The sequence below is a fragment of the Pelodiscus sinensis genome, chromosome 1 (assembly GCF_052426305.1).
Source record: "Pelodiscus sinensis isolate ZL-2025 chromosome 1, ASM5242630v1, whole genome shotgun sequence".
NCBI classification, from domain to species: domain Eukaryota; kingdom Metazoa; phylum Chordata; order Testudines; family Trionychidae; genus Pelodiscus; species Pelodiscus sinensis.
The window spans coordinates 14969098-14986869 of record NC_143052.1 but is presented as its reverse complement, the minus strand read 5'-3'; the positions used below and the strand labels follow the sequence as shown (position 1 = coordinate 14986869).

General features: G+C 43.5%; 1 protein-coding gene across 2 annotated transcripts in view; it reads right to left on the bottom strand.

The window, feature by feature from the left end:
• CAMK1D (calcium/calmodulin dependent protein kinase ID) overlaps window positions 1-15102 on the bottom strand; it is a 409667-nt gene extending 394565 nt beyond the window's left edge. The window contains exon 1 of one of the 2 annotated variants that reach the window (XM_006117098.5): window positions 14773-15102. In XM_006117098.5, coding sequence (XP_006117160.2) covers window positions 14773-14864 — 92 coding nt within the window. In that variant the 5' untranslated portion in view covers window positions 14865-15102. Of the gene's footprint in view, window positions 1-7655; window positions 9291-14772 lie in introns of those variants that run through there. The other variant, XM_075926019.2, reaches the window with a different exon arrangement.
• Between the last annotated feature and the right edge of the window lie 2670 nt (window positions 15103-17772).

The following is a 17772-nucleotide window of genomic DNA, read 5'->3' as shown; positions in this document are numbered from 1 at the left end:
GCTTGCATATGTCTAGCATCAAATGCAAACATATTTCTATGCAATAGAACAACATAGGTGGGCAGGCACTTTTAACATGATGCTCTCTTAAAATATATAGATATAACTAGGGATGTTAAAAGGCAGTTAATTAGGTAACAGTGTAACCATTAAAAACTCTTAGCGGTTATATGCTGCGGGCCTGAAGTATAAAGCTTGTACTGCAGAGCCTGCAGCACAGTCGGCTCTCCAGGAGTGGGGCTGGCAGCCAGAAGCTGGCTGAGCTGCAGGCTCTGCAGTAAAAGTTTTATACTGCAGAGCCTTTAGTGTGGGGCAACAGCTGGCTCCCCGGAAGCCCTGCTTCTGGGGAGCCAGTTACCACCCTGCGCTTCTGCCTCTGATACAGAGCCAGCAGCGCGAGGGGAGCAGCCAGCTTCCCAGGACTGGGTCAGGAGCTGGCATGTAACCATTACAATACGCTCATGTTTACTGGTTAACCGTTTAAATAGTTACACTATTACATCCTAGATAGAACCATGTTTTCATAATACAGCCGGTCCCCGAGTTACAAACGAGTTACAGACCAAACACTTGGCCATAACTCGAAGTGTTCATAAGTCGGACCCCATTGATTTACATGCGACCGCGCTGTTCGTAAGCGCGGGTCGTGTTCATAACTCAGGGACCGCCTTTATAACCGCTTAATGGGAGGTTTGGTCATAAGTGCGAACAGTCGTAAATCGACCGTTTGTAACTCGGGGACCAGCTGTATTCTAAAACTTGAATAATGATGCCTTGCACCAACAAAACAACCTTCATTTGAAGATCTCACATGTGCAAGCTTGAATTCATTTATACAACATTGCTGAAAAGCATATTCATCTGATGCTACTCCCATAGAAACCTAGGCTATAACTCCCATTGACTTCAGTAGTGCAACCTCAAGTCTTACAGACAGAATTCAAAATACCAAAACTTGCAAACTTGATTTTTCTCCAGAAGTACAGAGTACTCATAGGTCCTATTAATACTGATTTGGATTTGTGAGTCATCTGAAGCTCTGATGATCAAACCACTGCTCTAGGTGCCCTCAGGTTTGGAGAGACGAGAGAACAGGGCAGGAATTCAGAACCCATGCAAAAATAAACATGAAGGAAGCTAACTGGCAGTTTCAAGGGCCTATTCTCCTAATCACATTGTTGCTGATATTAAACTCTGCAAGATCATTTGCATTGTTAAAAAGAGTCTGTTCTTTCATTTTTCCTAAAAAGTGTAATGAAATTGAAACTACATTGTTTAAATTGGAAATGTATGTGAAAATTAAAATGGTTTCCTTATGAGAACTTGATATTTCTCCACATACACTCTGCCTCCATCATCTGGTCTGGCACTCTCTGGTCCAACAACATCTGTGATCTGGCATGATTTTAGTTAGTTGGAAGTCCACTTATCATAAATGTGGCCAAGTTTCCCACGGTCCCATAAAGTTTGTTTACAGCCACCAGTCCTGGCTATCAGTGTTCTAGACTATTATTTAGCTTTTAATTTACCCCTAAATGTCTCCTGAGATCCCAGTAAGCAGTGGACGTGTTGGTAATGCTGTTGGATGATATTGACTTTCTGTGGTTCAGCAAATTCACTGGTTTGGCACCGGTCAGTTCTTGAGGGTGCCGGACTAGAGAGGTTCAACCTATATTTTAGTTTTTCTCCCTGGTTACGTAGGCTATTACTGTTTCTAAATGTGATATCTGATTCTACCAAGGAAAACAGCAAGAGATATCATTTATCTGTTGCAACAGGAATGCTAAAGCTCTGGTCTTAGATGTTTTACAGTCAGATCAAAACCAAAAACCAGATCATTATCTCAAAAGCTTTTTCTCGGCACAGCTAGTGTTAAAGAAAGTTCATTAAACTATTATTTATAGTTTCCTTTAAAAAAAAGAAAAAAGTGATTGACACATCTACAGAAAATTACAGGGACTGCTAAGCCAACAATACAATCAGTAGTTAGATTAGATAGATAGATTTTATGAGTCATAATGATTTCTGCAAATGATGAAAACAGAATTATTTTGATAGATAGGCTATTTCATTTGTCATTCAGTAATATGTTTGCAGCTATGTATGTAAATTATTATTATTATTTTAGTATTATTATTTATACTGCACCATTTATGTGCAAATCTATTTTAGACTGATAAAGTGCCAGATCCCTGCCCCGAGGAACTCTTTCATTCCTCATTTGATTCATTAACCTGTTCACTAATATCTTTTCAGTTCAACCTTGTTTTCATACTACTGGAAATGACTGGAAAATTAGGTCCTATTAAGTAATCATGAGTGTAAACTGTGACTCACCAGTAAGTGAATGCCATTACTGGCAATAAATTGAGAACCTTATTATAAGTTTTCATTATTATCATTCATACCAAACAGTGCAAATTTATTTGGTACAAACCGTATCCTTGCTGCTTTACAAGATTAAATACAAAATAACACAAAGCCATGTTTGGCATATAGCAACATGTAAATGCAATAGGGAATAATTAGGGCCCTACCAAATTCACGGCCATTCAAAATGCATCACAGACTGTGAAATCTGGTATTCTCCCATGAAATCTGGCCTTTTACTGTACAGATTTCTCAGGAGAGACCAGTATATCTCAAAGTGGGGATCCTGACCCAAAAAGGGAGTTGCAGGAGGATTGTGAGGCTATTTTTGGAAGATCAAGGTATAGCCACCCTTACTTCTGCATTGCCTTCATTGTCAGGCAACTGAAGAGTGGTGGTTGTCATGCTGGCTGCTTATCCAGCTCTGAAGGAAACACCCAGCCAGCAGCAGTGCAGAAGTAAGGGTGGCAATATCATACTGATGCAATGTCACCCTTACTTCTGTACAACTGCTTCCAGAGCTGGGTGGCATCTGTTAATAGCACAGCTCTGCAGGCAGCAGTGCAGAAGTAAGGATGGCAATACCATACCAGGCCATACTTGCAAGGTTATTGTAGGGGGGTTGGTATTGCTACCCTTACTTCTGCACAGCTGCTGGTGGCAGCTTTGCCTTCAGAGCTGGATTCCTGATCAGCAGCCACCACTCTAGCTGCCCAGCTCTGAAGGTAATGCTGCTACCAGCAGCTGTGCTGAAGTAAGGGTAGCAATACCAACCTCCTTATAATAACCTTGCACTCCTTTTTGGGTCAGGACCACTACAATTAGAACTTTGTGAAATTTCAGATTAAATATCTGAAATCATGAAATTTACCAAAACAGACCATGAATTTAGTAGGGTCCTAGGAGTATTCAAGATCAGTAGCACAAGCAAAAAATGAGGCAAAGGAAGATTTTTTTTTTCAGCTGATATTTGAAAAGAGGTGGATGGTGAAGGAGGCAAGTGGGCTGCCAATAGGGGTAAAGAAGAAGGATTTGGATCAGTGCTGATGTACCACTAGCAGTTGTGCTCCTGGGGTACGTCTCCACAGCAGTGTTATTCTGAAATAACACAGTGCACGTCTACACTACAAACCTTTATTTTGAAATAATGTTGAGCCCAAGGACTTCTTACTCTAACTCCTATAACCCTCATTCGATGAGGAGTAAGGGAAGACAAAGAGTGTTCTTCCTTTGACTTCCTGCTGTGTAGACATCGACAGCACCAAAAGCTGAATTTAAGTTATTTCAACTTAAGTTACGCCATTGACATAGCTCAAGTTACATAGCTTAATTCGACTTTAGCTCTGCAGTATAGACATACCATCGTAGTGTTTCAGGGAAGATACTATCTATTCCAACAGGAGGGATTCTCCCATCAGCCTAGGTATTCCAACTCCTTAAGAGGACAGGAGAATTCTCCTGTCCACCTAGTCCTGTCTACACCAGGGGTTGGGATTTTTCAAACCCCTGAGCAATGTAGTTTTCCAACCAGGCCTTAATGTTTCTGTGATTAAAGCTACACACCATGTCTAACCATTTCTATCTGTGCAGAACAGTACTGAAGAATGGGAGCACTTTATACTCAGTACTTTGCTCTGGTGTACAGGTTGGACCTCCCTGGGGGTCCGGCATCCTAGGGACCTGACCAGTCCTAAACAAGGGGATTTGCCAGATCAAACAAGCTCCCTTGTCACTAGCCTCCCAGCCCCCCAAACCCCCTAATGCCAGGTGCTTAAGGTTTGTGCCTGGCCCTGCTACACCCAGACTCAGACTCCCTAGACCCGCTGTTGCTGGGCTCCGGCACCAACCCCAGCTCCCTGCTGCTGGATCACCCTTGGCTCCCTGGAACTGGAACTCCCCGCTGCATTGTTGGGGCCAAAGCTACCCATGGTGCAGCTGGGGCCAGAGCGCCTCAGTGGCTGGGGCTGGAGCTCCCTGCTGCACCACTGGACCAGCTCGGGCTAGGGCCAGGGCCAGGGCCAGAGCTCCCCACTGGTCCGCCAGCTGCCTCTGAGGCCAGAGCTCTAGATACACCTGCCATGTGACACCTTGCTGCTCTCCCAGCCTTGCCCCCACACCTCCCTATCTCTGGGTTCTGTGGTACAGCAACATCCCTGGTCCTGCTAGACCATGGATATAGCCAGTCCAAAGAATTCTACAACAAATGGTCTGATAGCACTTTATAGACTAACGAAACATGTAGATGGTATCATGAGCTTTCGTGGGCACAGCCCACTTCTTCAGATGACCGGAGTTATGAGTTGAGGATATGAAAACTCAAAATAAATAGAGGGGAAGGGGAGGGGGGAGAGAAAGAAAAAGACAGGGGGGTGGGAGACAGAGCATCATTAAGTATCTGGAGAATGGGTACTTAAACCTAAACAGATTAAAATCCAAGTCAATAGATAGATTCCTAAAACAGGAAGGATACCACTCAGGGAGCTGTTAGCACCTTCAGTGGTTATTAAGTAGGTAGAGTCCTCACCAGCCCATATCACGATTGAGTCCATTAGCATGTGAATTGAATTTGTGGATGAACTGGGATTCTAGGGCTTCTCTGTGTATTTGGCTTGGAGAGCTGGCTTGTGACAAAACAGCTACTTGCAGGTCTGTCAGACTGTGGGTAGGCAAGCTGAAATGCTCACCAACAGGCTTCTGTATATTCCCTTTACATATATCCAATTTGGGTCCATTGATTCTTTCCCGCAGAGACCATCCAGTTTGTCCAATATATATAGCAGTGGGGCACTGCTGGCATTTGATGGCATAGATGAAATTACTGGATGTACAGTCAAATGACCCTTTGATTTTATGGCTTATGTTGTTTGCTCCAGTGATGAATTCACCAGTATAGATATGTGGGCAAAGTTGGCATTGTCTTTGGTTGCAGGGCTGGGTTCCTGGAGGTTTATGATGTGGTTGTGTGGCATGGTTATCAGAAGGAATACGTTTCAGGTTAGGGAGTTGTCTGTAAGCAAGAATAGGTTTTTTTCCTAAGGCCTCTGAGAGTGAGGGATCATTTTCTAAGATGAGTTGTAGATTGTTTATAATGCGTTGGAGGGGTCTGAGTTGTGGACTGTAGGTAACAACAAGAAAATAACAGAACTCCTCCTCCAACAGACTCAGTGTCCTATAGTATCTGAGAGCCTATAATCCACTTTGAAAATGACAGGAGCTCTCATTTCTAATTCTAGTAAATACTAGCTTCTAAAGTCAGGCTGCGAAATAGCAATCAGAGGGTATATCTACACTAAGGTACAAAGTCAAATTAAGATACGCAACTTCAGCTACGTTAATTGTGTAGCTGAAGTCAGTCTTCCTTCAACTTTCCTTACTCCTCGTGAAAGCAGGGTTACCCGGCATTGACCAGAGTGCCCCTCCGACTTCGAATTAGCTGTCTTAAATAAACTGCTAATTTGAACCCAGTGTAGACATACCCAGAGGTACCTGACATTTAAAAAATGAGTATCACCATAATTTATTCTTCCTAATATTTTTCTTGATCCTGCATGTTAATTGTGTTCATTAAAACCTCTCAGTTTCACGAAGTGTAAAGGAATGTCAATATTTGGACTAGGGATGTTAACGACTAGTCGACTATCCAATAAGCAAATGCTTATCGGATAGTCAGTCGACTAGATTTCCCCCTCTCCCTCCCCCCGGCTTGCTGCCTCTATCAGAGTCAGCAAAGGGGGGCTAGTGGGGGTACTTAAAGCAGCAGCACTGCACAGCTGAGCCCTGGATCAGCTATGCAGCACTACCACTTTGAAAGGCTGAGGCAGTGTTCAAAGGGGCAGTCCTGCACTGCCCCTTTGAACATCCAGGGCTCAGCTGTGCGGTGCTGCTGTGCATGGAGCCTGGGGTCAGCTGGTGACTCCCGGGCTCCAGCATGGCATTTCTGCAGAACCCGGGATCAGCTGGGGAGTCCCCAGCTGACCCTGGATCCATGTGGCATTTCAAAGCTGGCATGATGCGTGCAGCCCAGGGTCAGCGGGACTTCCCACTGGCCTCGTGCTGCACGCGGAGTTACACATTCTTCCTTTGAAATGTACAAGAGTTCCAGTGGGGGTTCTTGTACAATTCAAAGGAGGAATGCGGAAGTGCCTATTAACTAGTCAATGGAAATTCCACTGACTACTTGACTAGTCAATTAACCATTACTTAACATCCTTAATTTGGACCTCAGCGTTGAGTCCACCTCACAGAGAAGACAGAAAAGTTGTCTTACGCCCATGCAATTGTGACATCACAAGCAGTTTCTGTATCCATGTACTCCAATGACACAATGATTCAAAGAGTTTAAAAAGAAGGGGGGTGCTTATTGAATTTGATGGCTTTAACTTCCAGCCATTAGTACATGTTATGCTTTTCTCTGTTAGATTCAATAATGCTGTAACATGCTGCATTATGTCCTCCTCAGTTTCCCTTTCATAAATTCCCAGGAATAATCCAAAAAGGTATATGTCCAATGACAAAACCCCTCATTGGGTTTGACTTGGGGTTTATGTTACCAAAATAGTCACCTTCTTTGCCCCAATCTCCTCCTGGGCACATCCCTCTTCCTAAGGTCCTCTCTGCCTACAACTGCAGGCCTTTCTACCAGGCACAATTTCCAGTCCTCCCAGGCTCTGCTCAGTCGCTCTCCTTAGTTCAACCTGGACATATCCTTTCCTAGGCTATAATCCCATCCTTTGTAATAATGGGGTTGCGGTGCTTCTGGACTCTGAGCCACTGATCTCCCTTCCCAAACTGCTTCTTTCAGGAACCCCTTCCACTGCAGCTACAGTTCTCATTCCCCTCCACCACCCCAACTTCCTCATGCTGTTTCCCTCTTTATAAAACCCAGATGCTTCCCTCTGTGCCCAAGTGGGCAGTACATAATCAGTCACAGGAGCACTCTTCCCTCTTAGAAGGGTTCAATCACTCTGACACAAATAGGGGACTAGCCAAGGGGCAAATATCAATTATTTCCTTAAATGTCAAGAAGATATTGAAGTTTCATAGAATTAAATTACAATAATGGGAATTAACACTATTTAATAATTTAGGTGATACCTACAATTGAAAGTTTAATGTTTCGTGATTCACCATACCAGTGAGAATACAAATGTTTTCAGGAGGTGAAAATTTTTCTTGTCTTAGGCCATCAAAAAGAAACATTTTTATTAGTGAGAGCCTGGACCATTCATTCAGCTGAACCCACCTACTAGACCCTCCCACCTACACCAGCACCCAGATGTACATACCACCGTCCACTAAGAGGTGTCCTCAGCACCAACACAAGGTGGATATCTTCTTGCATCAGTTGGAAAATGAGGAGGCTGGCTATCTGCTTGCCCAAGGGTGGAAGTATATATCCACCTTTACTAATAGCACAGCTTCTTGGTATGCATATGCAACCCATCCAGTCACTCCCAAGGAAAGGAGTGGGGTAGTAATGAGACACAGCCTTTGAACATGAGGAGTGTGTGGGTGAGTCAGTGTATGCTAAAAAGTGTACGTGCATAGGTGAGATTATTATGTGTGATTGAGACACAGCATACGTGACAGTATGAATGTGTACAAAAAGAGCCTTTAGCTTTCTGTGTGAGACAGAGAAGAGGTGTGAAAGAAGAATGCTTGTGATAATCTTTGTGTGAATAAGTGACAGAGTGCATGTGAGGGGAATGACAAGTAATGTCATGCAAGGGCGGAGTTTCAAGAGCGTGGGGGGCAGCAGCCGTGCACAAAGGAATAGGGCTTTCTTTTCTTCCCATTCCCTTGTCAATAAGGGAGCAAGGGGAAACAACATGGATTCTGTACATGTCTCTCACTCCTGGCTAGTGAAGGGAGGGGGTAGAGGTGTAAATCACAGAATCCAAATACTTTCTCTTCTCTCCCTTAGTCAGGGGAACAGGAAGAAAAGCAAGCTGAGTCCTGGTGCACACAGCTGCTGCCTCTCCCGCCCCCTTAAAACTCTAGGCCTTGTTGTCAAGTGAATGTCTGAATGTGTAAGAGTGAGGATGTGGGGCTTGAACAGAAAGGCCCTTGTCATGCCCTTCAGACAAGGCAGCCACCTGTATGTTCCCTTTACAATCAGGTTGGGACACAGTTACAGATAACTTGTGGCCATGCACAACAACTATTATAACATAGTTTGGGGTTGTCTTTGTGCAAATAGGGGCCATATCTCATTACTACCAAATTAAGGGAATCATATTGCACCTCTAACTTTTCAAAACAATAGTCCCATACCATAGATACAACAGAGTTTACTTTCTTCTAAACGAACAAAGCCATGGCCTCCACAGTGCTATAACTGTCATGTACACAGAGCTTAGATTTTACAATTATAAATGCTTCAGAAATGAAGGCTGGTTAGTTTACAGACCAACTGACCAATCTAAGGCTTTCTCCCCTTCCCAACGTAATGCATGGATATCATTCTGCATCTCATGAGCTCTTAAAATGTCAGCTAATGAGCTTTTAAAAATGACATTGACCTGGCTTTAAAATTTCAAGAGGTTATAGAGAGAACCATATTTAAATCACCTATTTTCTTCACGTATTCCAGTACTGTTGTGAAACCCGACATCTGCCTTGGGCAAGTCAAGGATGTTTTCAACCTGGCCAAGTGTAACCCTCACACCTACTGGACGTGGTGCACCGTCCCATCTAGTGGCACTGAGACCAGTTACAGAGAGAATAATAAGTCTGCTCTACAATTAGCTAAAAGCTAACTGGCTATTAGCTCTTGCAGTCGAGGCTCATGCTCTAAGCTCCAGAGGCCCCAGGTTTGATTTTACAAGCAGGTGAACTGATTGCCTCTAGAGCTACAACAGGTGAATTTAAAAACCAGCAAATAGTCCTACATCGCCTTAGAGGCTAACAAAAAACATAGATGATATCATGAGCTTTTGTGGGCACAGCCCAATTCTTCAGATGTGGGTTGTGCCCACCAATGCTCATGATATCATCTACATTTTTTGTTAGTCTCTAAGGTGATGCAGGACTATTCTCTGGTTTTTAATTTTTTTTCAGTTATAATCTAACACGGCTACCTCTCTGAATCTTTTAAATAGGTGAATTTGTTGAACTTTGTAAAGTGGACCAGCTCCTCATGGTGTAGCTATACTGACTTTAATGGAGCTATGACAATGTACATCAGCTGCGGAACTGACCCAATATTATCATTATGTCTTTGTTTGATTTGAATGCAACTCTTTCCTTCTGTGTTGACTTTTCTCTTTAACTGGTCTCTGTTTATTTGTATAAACACAAATGTAACTTCAAAAATGGGGATAAAGGGAGCAACAAAGGCACTACCAAACTGACCTACAGAGAGTGGCTCAACACCATCTGGATGGTGTGAAACTGGAGTAATACATGGAGAAAACAGGACTATAATCTCGATTCCAAAGAGATGTTGATACAAAATGAAAGGTCTTAATTCTTGAAGTTAATAGGAATATTTCCTGAGTAAAGACCCACAGGACTGGGTTCTGAGAAATATTTTTCAACAATAGTCTCACACTCTTGCTTTCCTTTCTTCCCCTTCATCTTCTCACTTCTCCTTTCTGAGCAGTTTCCACTTTGGTCTTTCTTCTCTGCCTTCTTAGTCTCCATTTCTGTCTCCTTCCCCTTTTTTCTTTTTTACATATCTCTGTCCCACCTCACTCTTTTATTTCTGTCTCATGATGTCTGTCTCTCTTGTGTCCTTTCCTGGTCTCCTCTTCTCTTTCCTACTTTCAGGATTGCCACGGAGTAGAGATTTACTGTGATTTTGTGGGTGAACAGAAGCTTTTTCCCTATGGTGCAAACCCCACTGTGAAATTGATCAGGACTATGTTTGTGACTCTAGTAAATTTCATGGTACCAGTATCAGAGGAAAAACTTGTGCAAAATTATATGACCAAGCAAGTTTCATACTATAGCCCACTCCTTAAGAAAACACAAGAGCATTCATTGAAGACCAAGATTTCAGGAACTTTGCTTTGGCCATGTCTATTCTTACAGGAAGATTGACTCTGCAGAGGTCCATCTTCTGGCATTCGATTTAGCAGGTCTAAGATCCCTAAATAAATGCTGAAGGTGCTCCTGCCAGCGTCTGACACCCCTCCTTTTACGAAGAGTAAGGGAAACCGACAGGAGCCGCCAAGGACACCGCCAAGTGTCGACGCTGCCAAAGCTCAGCTTAAGGTAAGCCGACTCCAGCTACACATTTTGCAGAGCTACGGTTGTGAACCTTAAGACAACATTTCTGGTCTAGTGTAAGTCAGGCCTCTATGTCCCTGCTACTGTATTATAGAAAGGTTTCCCAAATTCTACATGCAATAGAAAAATATGACTAACTGTGATTTACAGGGGACATCTAAATAACTAATTCTTGCCATAATGCAGTGGAAAACTGGAGGACTAGGTAACCCACAATGATTAACTGATTAAGCCAGTTTTAATAATTTCAAAAAGCTGTCTGAACCCTCTATGAAGTGAAAAGCTTTTGTACAGATGCAAAATAAATTTTCAGTAACTATATTATTAATGGAATGAATGAATAGACATTTACAAATAAATTTACATTTATAAATGAATGCATTTCAGCACAAAATATCTGAAAACCAGTTTTTTTCACTTTCTGTCCTGATTTGGGGGTTCTGTGCTGTGCTACTAAGTGCCATAGCTTATTTCATCACAGCCATGTAGAGAGCTGCTGAGAGCACAGAAAAAGGATTGCTCTTATGTTATAGATGCTTTTAGCACTTTGACATCCTTAGCTGAAAGGTGACAGATAAATACAAAGTATATGCACCTTCATCTGGACATTTCATCTGAGGGCCTCAAAGCTTTTCACCTCTAAGGCAAATGAGTATTATAGTACACATTTTACATATGGGGAAATTGAATCACGGAAATTAAGGTCCCATCTAGACTGAAAAATCTATTATATTGTGGAATTGGCTTACATATGTCATTTCCAAAGTGGTTCAGCATTATATTGTAGAAGTGACAAAACCAGGCTTCAGCTTTGTTTGTAAATCATGTCACATCATGTTACAAAGGACCTGATTGCTTGAACCTCATAGACTGAGAACTCCCAATTAAAATACTGCAAGCCTGTCCATTGACTTTAATTGGAGTGCCTTCAGGGCCTTGTACCCAGACTATGGACATGCAAATCTTCCACTGATTTCAATGGAAATTAGGAACCTTGCCTAAATACCTTTGAGGATCTGGGCTTTGTGAGTTTCACACAGCAAATGGCCTAATTTGTCAGAGGATTTGAGCACTGACAAGTCCCATTTAAATAGATGAGAATGGCAGGTACTCAGCACCTGTGAAAGTCTGTGGCAGAAACACAATTAGAACTCAGATCTCCTGATTAACAGGCCTGCACACTGCTACTAGGGCATGTTTTCTCCAGGATGGTAAAAGAACTGATTCACAAACACTGGGCTTTAAAGGCCAATCCTTACATTCCTTATGCCAGCTCCCTTTGACTTTGATCCAGCTTCCATAATATGTTAATTATTATATTTCTAATTTAATTTGCGTCTTTTTTTTTGCAAAACTTTGAAGTTTGGCTATTAAACTAATCACATCTAAAACTTCATCACTTAAAACTATAGTTAAACAGAGTCCTGTGACTAGAGTTTGTCACAGTAACGAACAATCTTTAAGGGCACAAACTACTCAGGAGCCACATTTAATGAGCTTCATGGCAAACAGACACACCAGTGTATTTGAACTATTGGAAAAAATACACACAGCCACCTTGGGACGCCCAACCTGCTTCCACTGATTTCAGTGGCGACTGGGAATAGGCAGTCTTCGGAAGCACAACCCATACAATGGGAAGAACTTTACAGACAATGTGTGGTGACAGAGGTTTATAATTAAACTTAGAAGTACTGGATTTTTAAACAACAGATGTTGGCACGTCAATTTCATCATACACACAACCCACTAAAATGTATTTCCATTGATGATGATCAGTATTTACAAATAGGCAAAATAAAATGCTGCTTGAGAATTTATTAACTTGATTTACATTTACTTTGTATATTTTGACACATGATGTTGACAATTTGTGTTTTAACAATTATAAAGACTTATTTTTTAAATCCAAACATCTACTGTCATTTAATGACAATTATTTGGCACCCCTATTGTCTGACCCTCCCAAAAATTCCTACAACTATGAAAATTTAATTAGATAAAAATAAAAAATTCTTTAGAATAAATATTGATATTATCCATAAAAATTATGCCAACCCTATTTACAGTAGAAACCACAGCAAACAGACTGACGTGTAGCTTTAATTAATCCCTTCATGTTATGATTTTACTTTTTCCAACGCTCTTTAATTCAGGCAAAGACTTGCATACCTAAGATAACAAGTAAGGACACGTTTCTTTTTACACAAAATTTTGTCAATAAAAGAGCTAGACAAGAAGGATAGGACTAAACTAAAACAATATTTAGTACTTGTACTGCACTTTGCTTCTTGAAAGAGCTGTAAAACATTAGTTTTTATCTAAATTATGTCTTTATTTTACTAAGTATTACAATGTGTACTTTATTAAAATACAGATGCATGACCTAGTTCAACATTAAATGTCTTGTCTGATTCTTACCCACAATTTGTTCACAGGAAATCAGTGAGTTAGTGAACCAAAAATATCCTAATGTTTACAGAGAGCCCTCCCTTGGAAGCAAAAAGAATTGAAATCCTATGTTAGACTAGTTAAACTATATTGTGTAAATGACACACATAGTGCTCAAAATGTAAAGTACAACCTAGAATTAATGTCAGTTAGTTAGAGCCATTCTAAAGTTGCATGTAAAGCTGTTCAAAATACAGCTGCCAGGAAAACGCAGAACATGACTGAGCCAGATGCTATAGAAGTCAACAAAACATGTAGTCCATATGCTAACCTCTCCTAGACCTCATGACTATCCACATCCACAACATCTTTTAAACAAACTTTTTTTAAACAAATACACATGCCTCCTTACTGAAGTGAAAAGTATTTTACTACATCCTGTTCCCTTTTTTTACCATCTGTACATGTTTATTCAGAACCTTCAAAAAGTCTAACATTTGATTTTACTAATCTTTATGAACAGACACTAAATAAAACAAAACAGTGAAAGCAGCAAAAACAGTGAAACTATGGTAATGTACTAGATGAAACACATCCAACCCACTCTTATTATTTCTGATCTTTTTTTCTATGAATAGACACTGCCATCAGCTTTAGCAGAAAGCATGAAAGCCAGACTACATTTGCCATTGCTCTATCAAGATACCACTCTCTCTTTCTCAGCCTATGTATATTTTAAATGGCACTTCTATTAATATTTTTGATAAAACAAACATATTAGTCTGAATACTGGGATTAGTTGATCAGGGAGTCAGTCTACAGGGGGTCAATATTAGATGTACATCCTTTTTCTCTATATACAAATATATTGTTGTTTTTGTTACTGAGTCAACCTAGTTCTTGCTCCACACAATGCAAAAAAAAAAAAAGAGAGAGAGAGAGAGAGAGGTTCATAAGCAGGGTTATCTTTTGGATGCTTTGGTGCCCACCAAAGTGCACACACACAAACATGCACTCAGAGTATCACAAACCAAAGACACAGGTACACTCACAAACTTACTAGAACACACATAGCCACTAATATGCATACATCATCTTATATACAACACACTAACACATACCAAGACATACACGAGCGCCCACACTCTAATTCTAACACATTTTCAAATACACATGAATTAGCACACATGAATATAATGATACAATCACAAATCAGCAAGCCTTCACTGCATACAAACACACCATAATACCAGTAAACACATACCCTCAATACACCCAAACACAAACCTTCTCAAATGCACACAAGACAGACACATACAAAGGTATAACACGCACACACACAAAGGCGTGCACAACCACCACCACACACAGCACACACCTTCTCCTCAAACATACACTCCACAAAACAAGACGCAGAGACACCAGTACATATACAAACACCACGATACACTGCACACACCTTTATACACACAAACCTTTTCAAACACATACTCAGGAGCCAGACAAGACACACACCAACACAAGTGCATCCCGGACACGGACCCCACGGGACACAAGGCGTCCAAGCAAATGCCGCAAGAGACACTCTTTGGCTCGTACACACTCGCACCCCCAACCTCTCCCCCCATCTGTGTCTAGCTCACACGCACGGGGGCTGATGGGGATGGATGGGCAGGAGCCAGCCAGCCTGGCCCCGCCAGCGTGCGGGACGGTGGGTCCGGCCCCCATCACACCCACCCCAGCCGCGGCAGGACCAGCTGGCCCGGCCGGATCACTTACGTTCCCAGGGTCTCCTTGAACTCGAAGATCTTCTTGATGTCCTCGGCTTGCTTCTTCCAGGAGGAGCTGCCCTCCCCGTTCTCCCGGGCCATGGCAGCGGCGGCGCAGCTTCCAGCCCGGGCGGGAGCCAGAGATGCTGAGCGCAGGGCTGGCAGCAGCAGCCGGCGGCGGCACGGAGCTTTTGCTTTCTCTTCGGCAGCGGCTTCCTCTTTGCACCCTCTCTGCTGCGCTCCCACTCAGACTTCCTGCTCGCTGCGCGGCGGCTCGGGCTTCCTCCTGGCTGCTTTCCTCCTCTCCCCGCCCGGCTTGTCCCTTCCCTTCGCTCTGCCCCCTTCCCCCCCCCCCCCGGTTTATTTTGTCTCTTCCTTCTCCCCCTCCCTTCTCCTCTGTCCCTTCCCCGCGCTGCACCCCCCGCTCTCACTGATTGGCGCTGCTGCTGTCAAGGGGGGTGTCCCTGGTCGGGTTTTACACTCCCCCTCCCCTCCCCAGGCTGTCAGTCTGCCGCCGCGTGCTTTCCAGACGGACTCAGCAGAGCACGCCTGGAAGCAGCCGCTCGAGTTACTTTTGCCGCCCCCCCTCCCCCCGCCGCTTCCAAGCCCCTTTCAGGAAGAGTCCCGAGTGCTCTCGCCAGCAGGGCAGACCCGACCCCCCCCCCACCCCACCCCCCGGTGAGTAGCCTCGAAGGGGGCGTGAGTGGCCGCCGGGCTAGTGCCACAGCGCGCCAGGGTCCCTCCCGCCTTGGCTGCGGCGGCTGGCCATAGGGCTCGCACTCCGCCGGCACCCTGGCTGCGGCTGGTTGTTATGGCAATGGGAGGCGGAGGGGAAAACAGTCCCCACATCCACCCACCCATCCCCGCTCCAGCCGCCGCGCCGCCTGTCAGGGCCCCTCCTGACTGAATGACTGGCGATAATTCGCATTGCACCAAAACCGCGCGCGCCAACCGTCTCTGCCCCCCCCCCCCCCCCCCGCACCAACGTTCCCCTCACAGCGCCCAGCCAGGCTGGCGCGGCCGGGGTTGGCGCTGCGCGGCCGCCTCCCAGGCTCGCTCTGGAGCTGCGAGCCCGCCCGCCGCTGGCAGGCGCAGGGGTGAGTGCAGCAAGGGCAGGCATGCGACAGGGATGCTGCGGAGAGGCCGCTGCGGCCGGGGCCTGGGCGCGGGTGGGGGGAAGCTGGGCTCTAGCGCTTGAGTTGGCTGGAGGATGCCAGGAGTTTTCTGCCTGGGCTGCTGCGCTAGAGCTGCGCGGGGCAGACACCTCACGACCCCACTTTTCCGAGGGTGAAAGCGGGTGGCGCTGTCAGCTCCCAGGTTTCTTTGCTAAGGGACTGGGCAGATCGACACCTATCCCTTGGGCTGTCGTTTGCAATCATTGCCCAGATAAGGACCCAGCCTAAATTTTACAAGCACAGCAGTAGAGGGGAAAAAACGTGGCCCAAAGAGCTTCCGGTCTAAAGAGACAAGAGAGACAAAAGTAAGGGTGATAATCCCCATTTTACAGATGAGAAACTGAGGCGTGGAGGCCAGTTAATGACTTGCCTGAGATCACACAATATGCCTGAGTCCCTACCCTGTGCCTTAGCAGCAAAATCATCTTCCCCCCTTCTAAAACTCAGACTCCTGAGTGTCTTTGACTCTTTGCAGAAGTCACCAAACAACCTTCAAATAAAGGGAGGAATTGCTGGCTCTGGGTTAGATCATGCAGCTGACAGGAGACTTGGAAACTAGATTCATATCTGCCACTGGTTTAGTGAAAAGCTGTTCAAATAGCTAACTTCTGTGACTCAGTTTCCCCATCAGTAAGATGGATGTAAATAGGCCAGAGTTTTCAAAAGTGGGTGTCTAAAATTCAATACCTAAATCAGTGACCTCACTTTCAGAGGTTTCTAGGGGCTGTGAGTAGTCCTCTTGACTTCCATTGGCTTTGTATTAGGCCCAAATCTGGTCCCTAATTTAGGAACCTAATATGGATTTAAGTATCTAATTTCAGACACCTGCACATAAAAATCTTACCCAGCAATGCTTACCCATATTAAAAAGGCATGTTGAGATCTTTACATGAAATGTGCTATGTAAATGAAAAATCTTATTAATTACTACAGTAATACAACTAATTAGATGCAAAGTATTATTAATCATTACAAACATGGACTGGAATTCAGCCAACAATTTAGGGGTAAAAGTCACTCTAGTTCATATTGCCAATCTCATGAGCTATCCAACTCCCCCTGAAAATGCAGCAAAATCAATAACTATCCCATTTAATACTACCATTGTCTGCTTCCTCTGCTATTCACATGTATGATACTTGCCTTTTTTAATACAGTAAGTGACAAAGTTCACCCATCAGAAAATAAGAGGGGTAAAACTCAAAATGCAGAGAGATTATCTTGTTTTCATAAACTTAATGTCAAGATTAGAAAACAATAATTTACAAATATCAAGAATAGTGATAGAGATGCAGCCGTGTTAGTCTGGTCTAACTGAAACAAAAAACAGGACTATGTAGCACTTTAAAAACTAACAAGATGGTTTATTAGGTGATGAACTTTCGTGGGGTCATGCCAGTTTTCTTCCACTATTTGAGCTGAGGAAGTGGGTCTGGCCCACGAAAGCTCATCACCTAATAAACCATCTTGTTAGTCTTTAAAGTGCTACATAGTCCTGTTTTTTGTTACAAATATCAACAGTGAGATAACACCAGGATTGCAAAGAGCAGCTGTGGATTCATTTGGGTTAGAACTGAAATGTATCTCATAATGAGAGACAGCCAGGAGAGGTAGTGCACTAACAATGATTTAAAATCTGTATCAATCTAGATTATAGTCTCAGAAAACAATATGGTAATAAACTGGCTAGTGTGTATATGTAATACTACCCTCTACTGGATGGAATAAAATCTGCTTGACTGTGTGTCATAGGCCTCACTGTATTAAAAGCTCTGCTTTAGCTCCAGGGGCAGCAGTGTTCATTGATGCTCTGGTGTTTGAAGTGGTCATGGCAT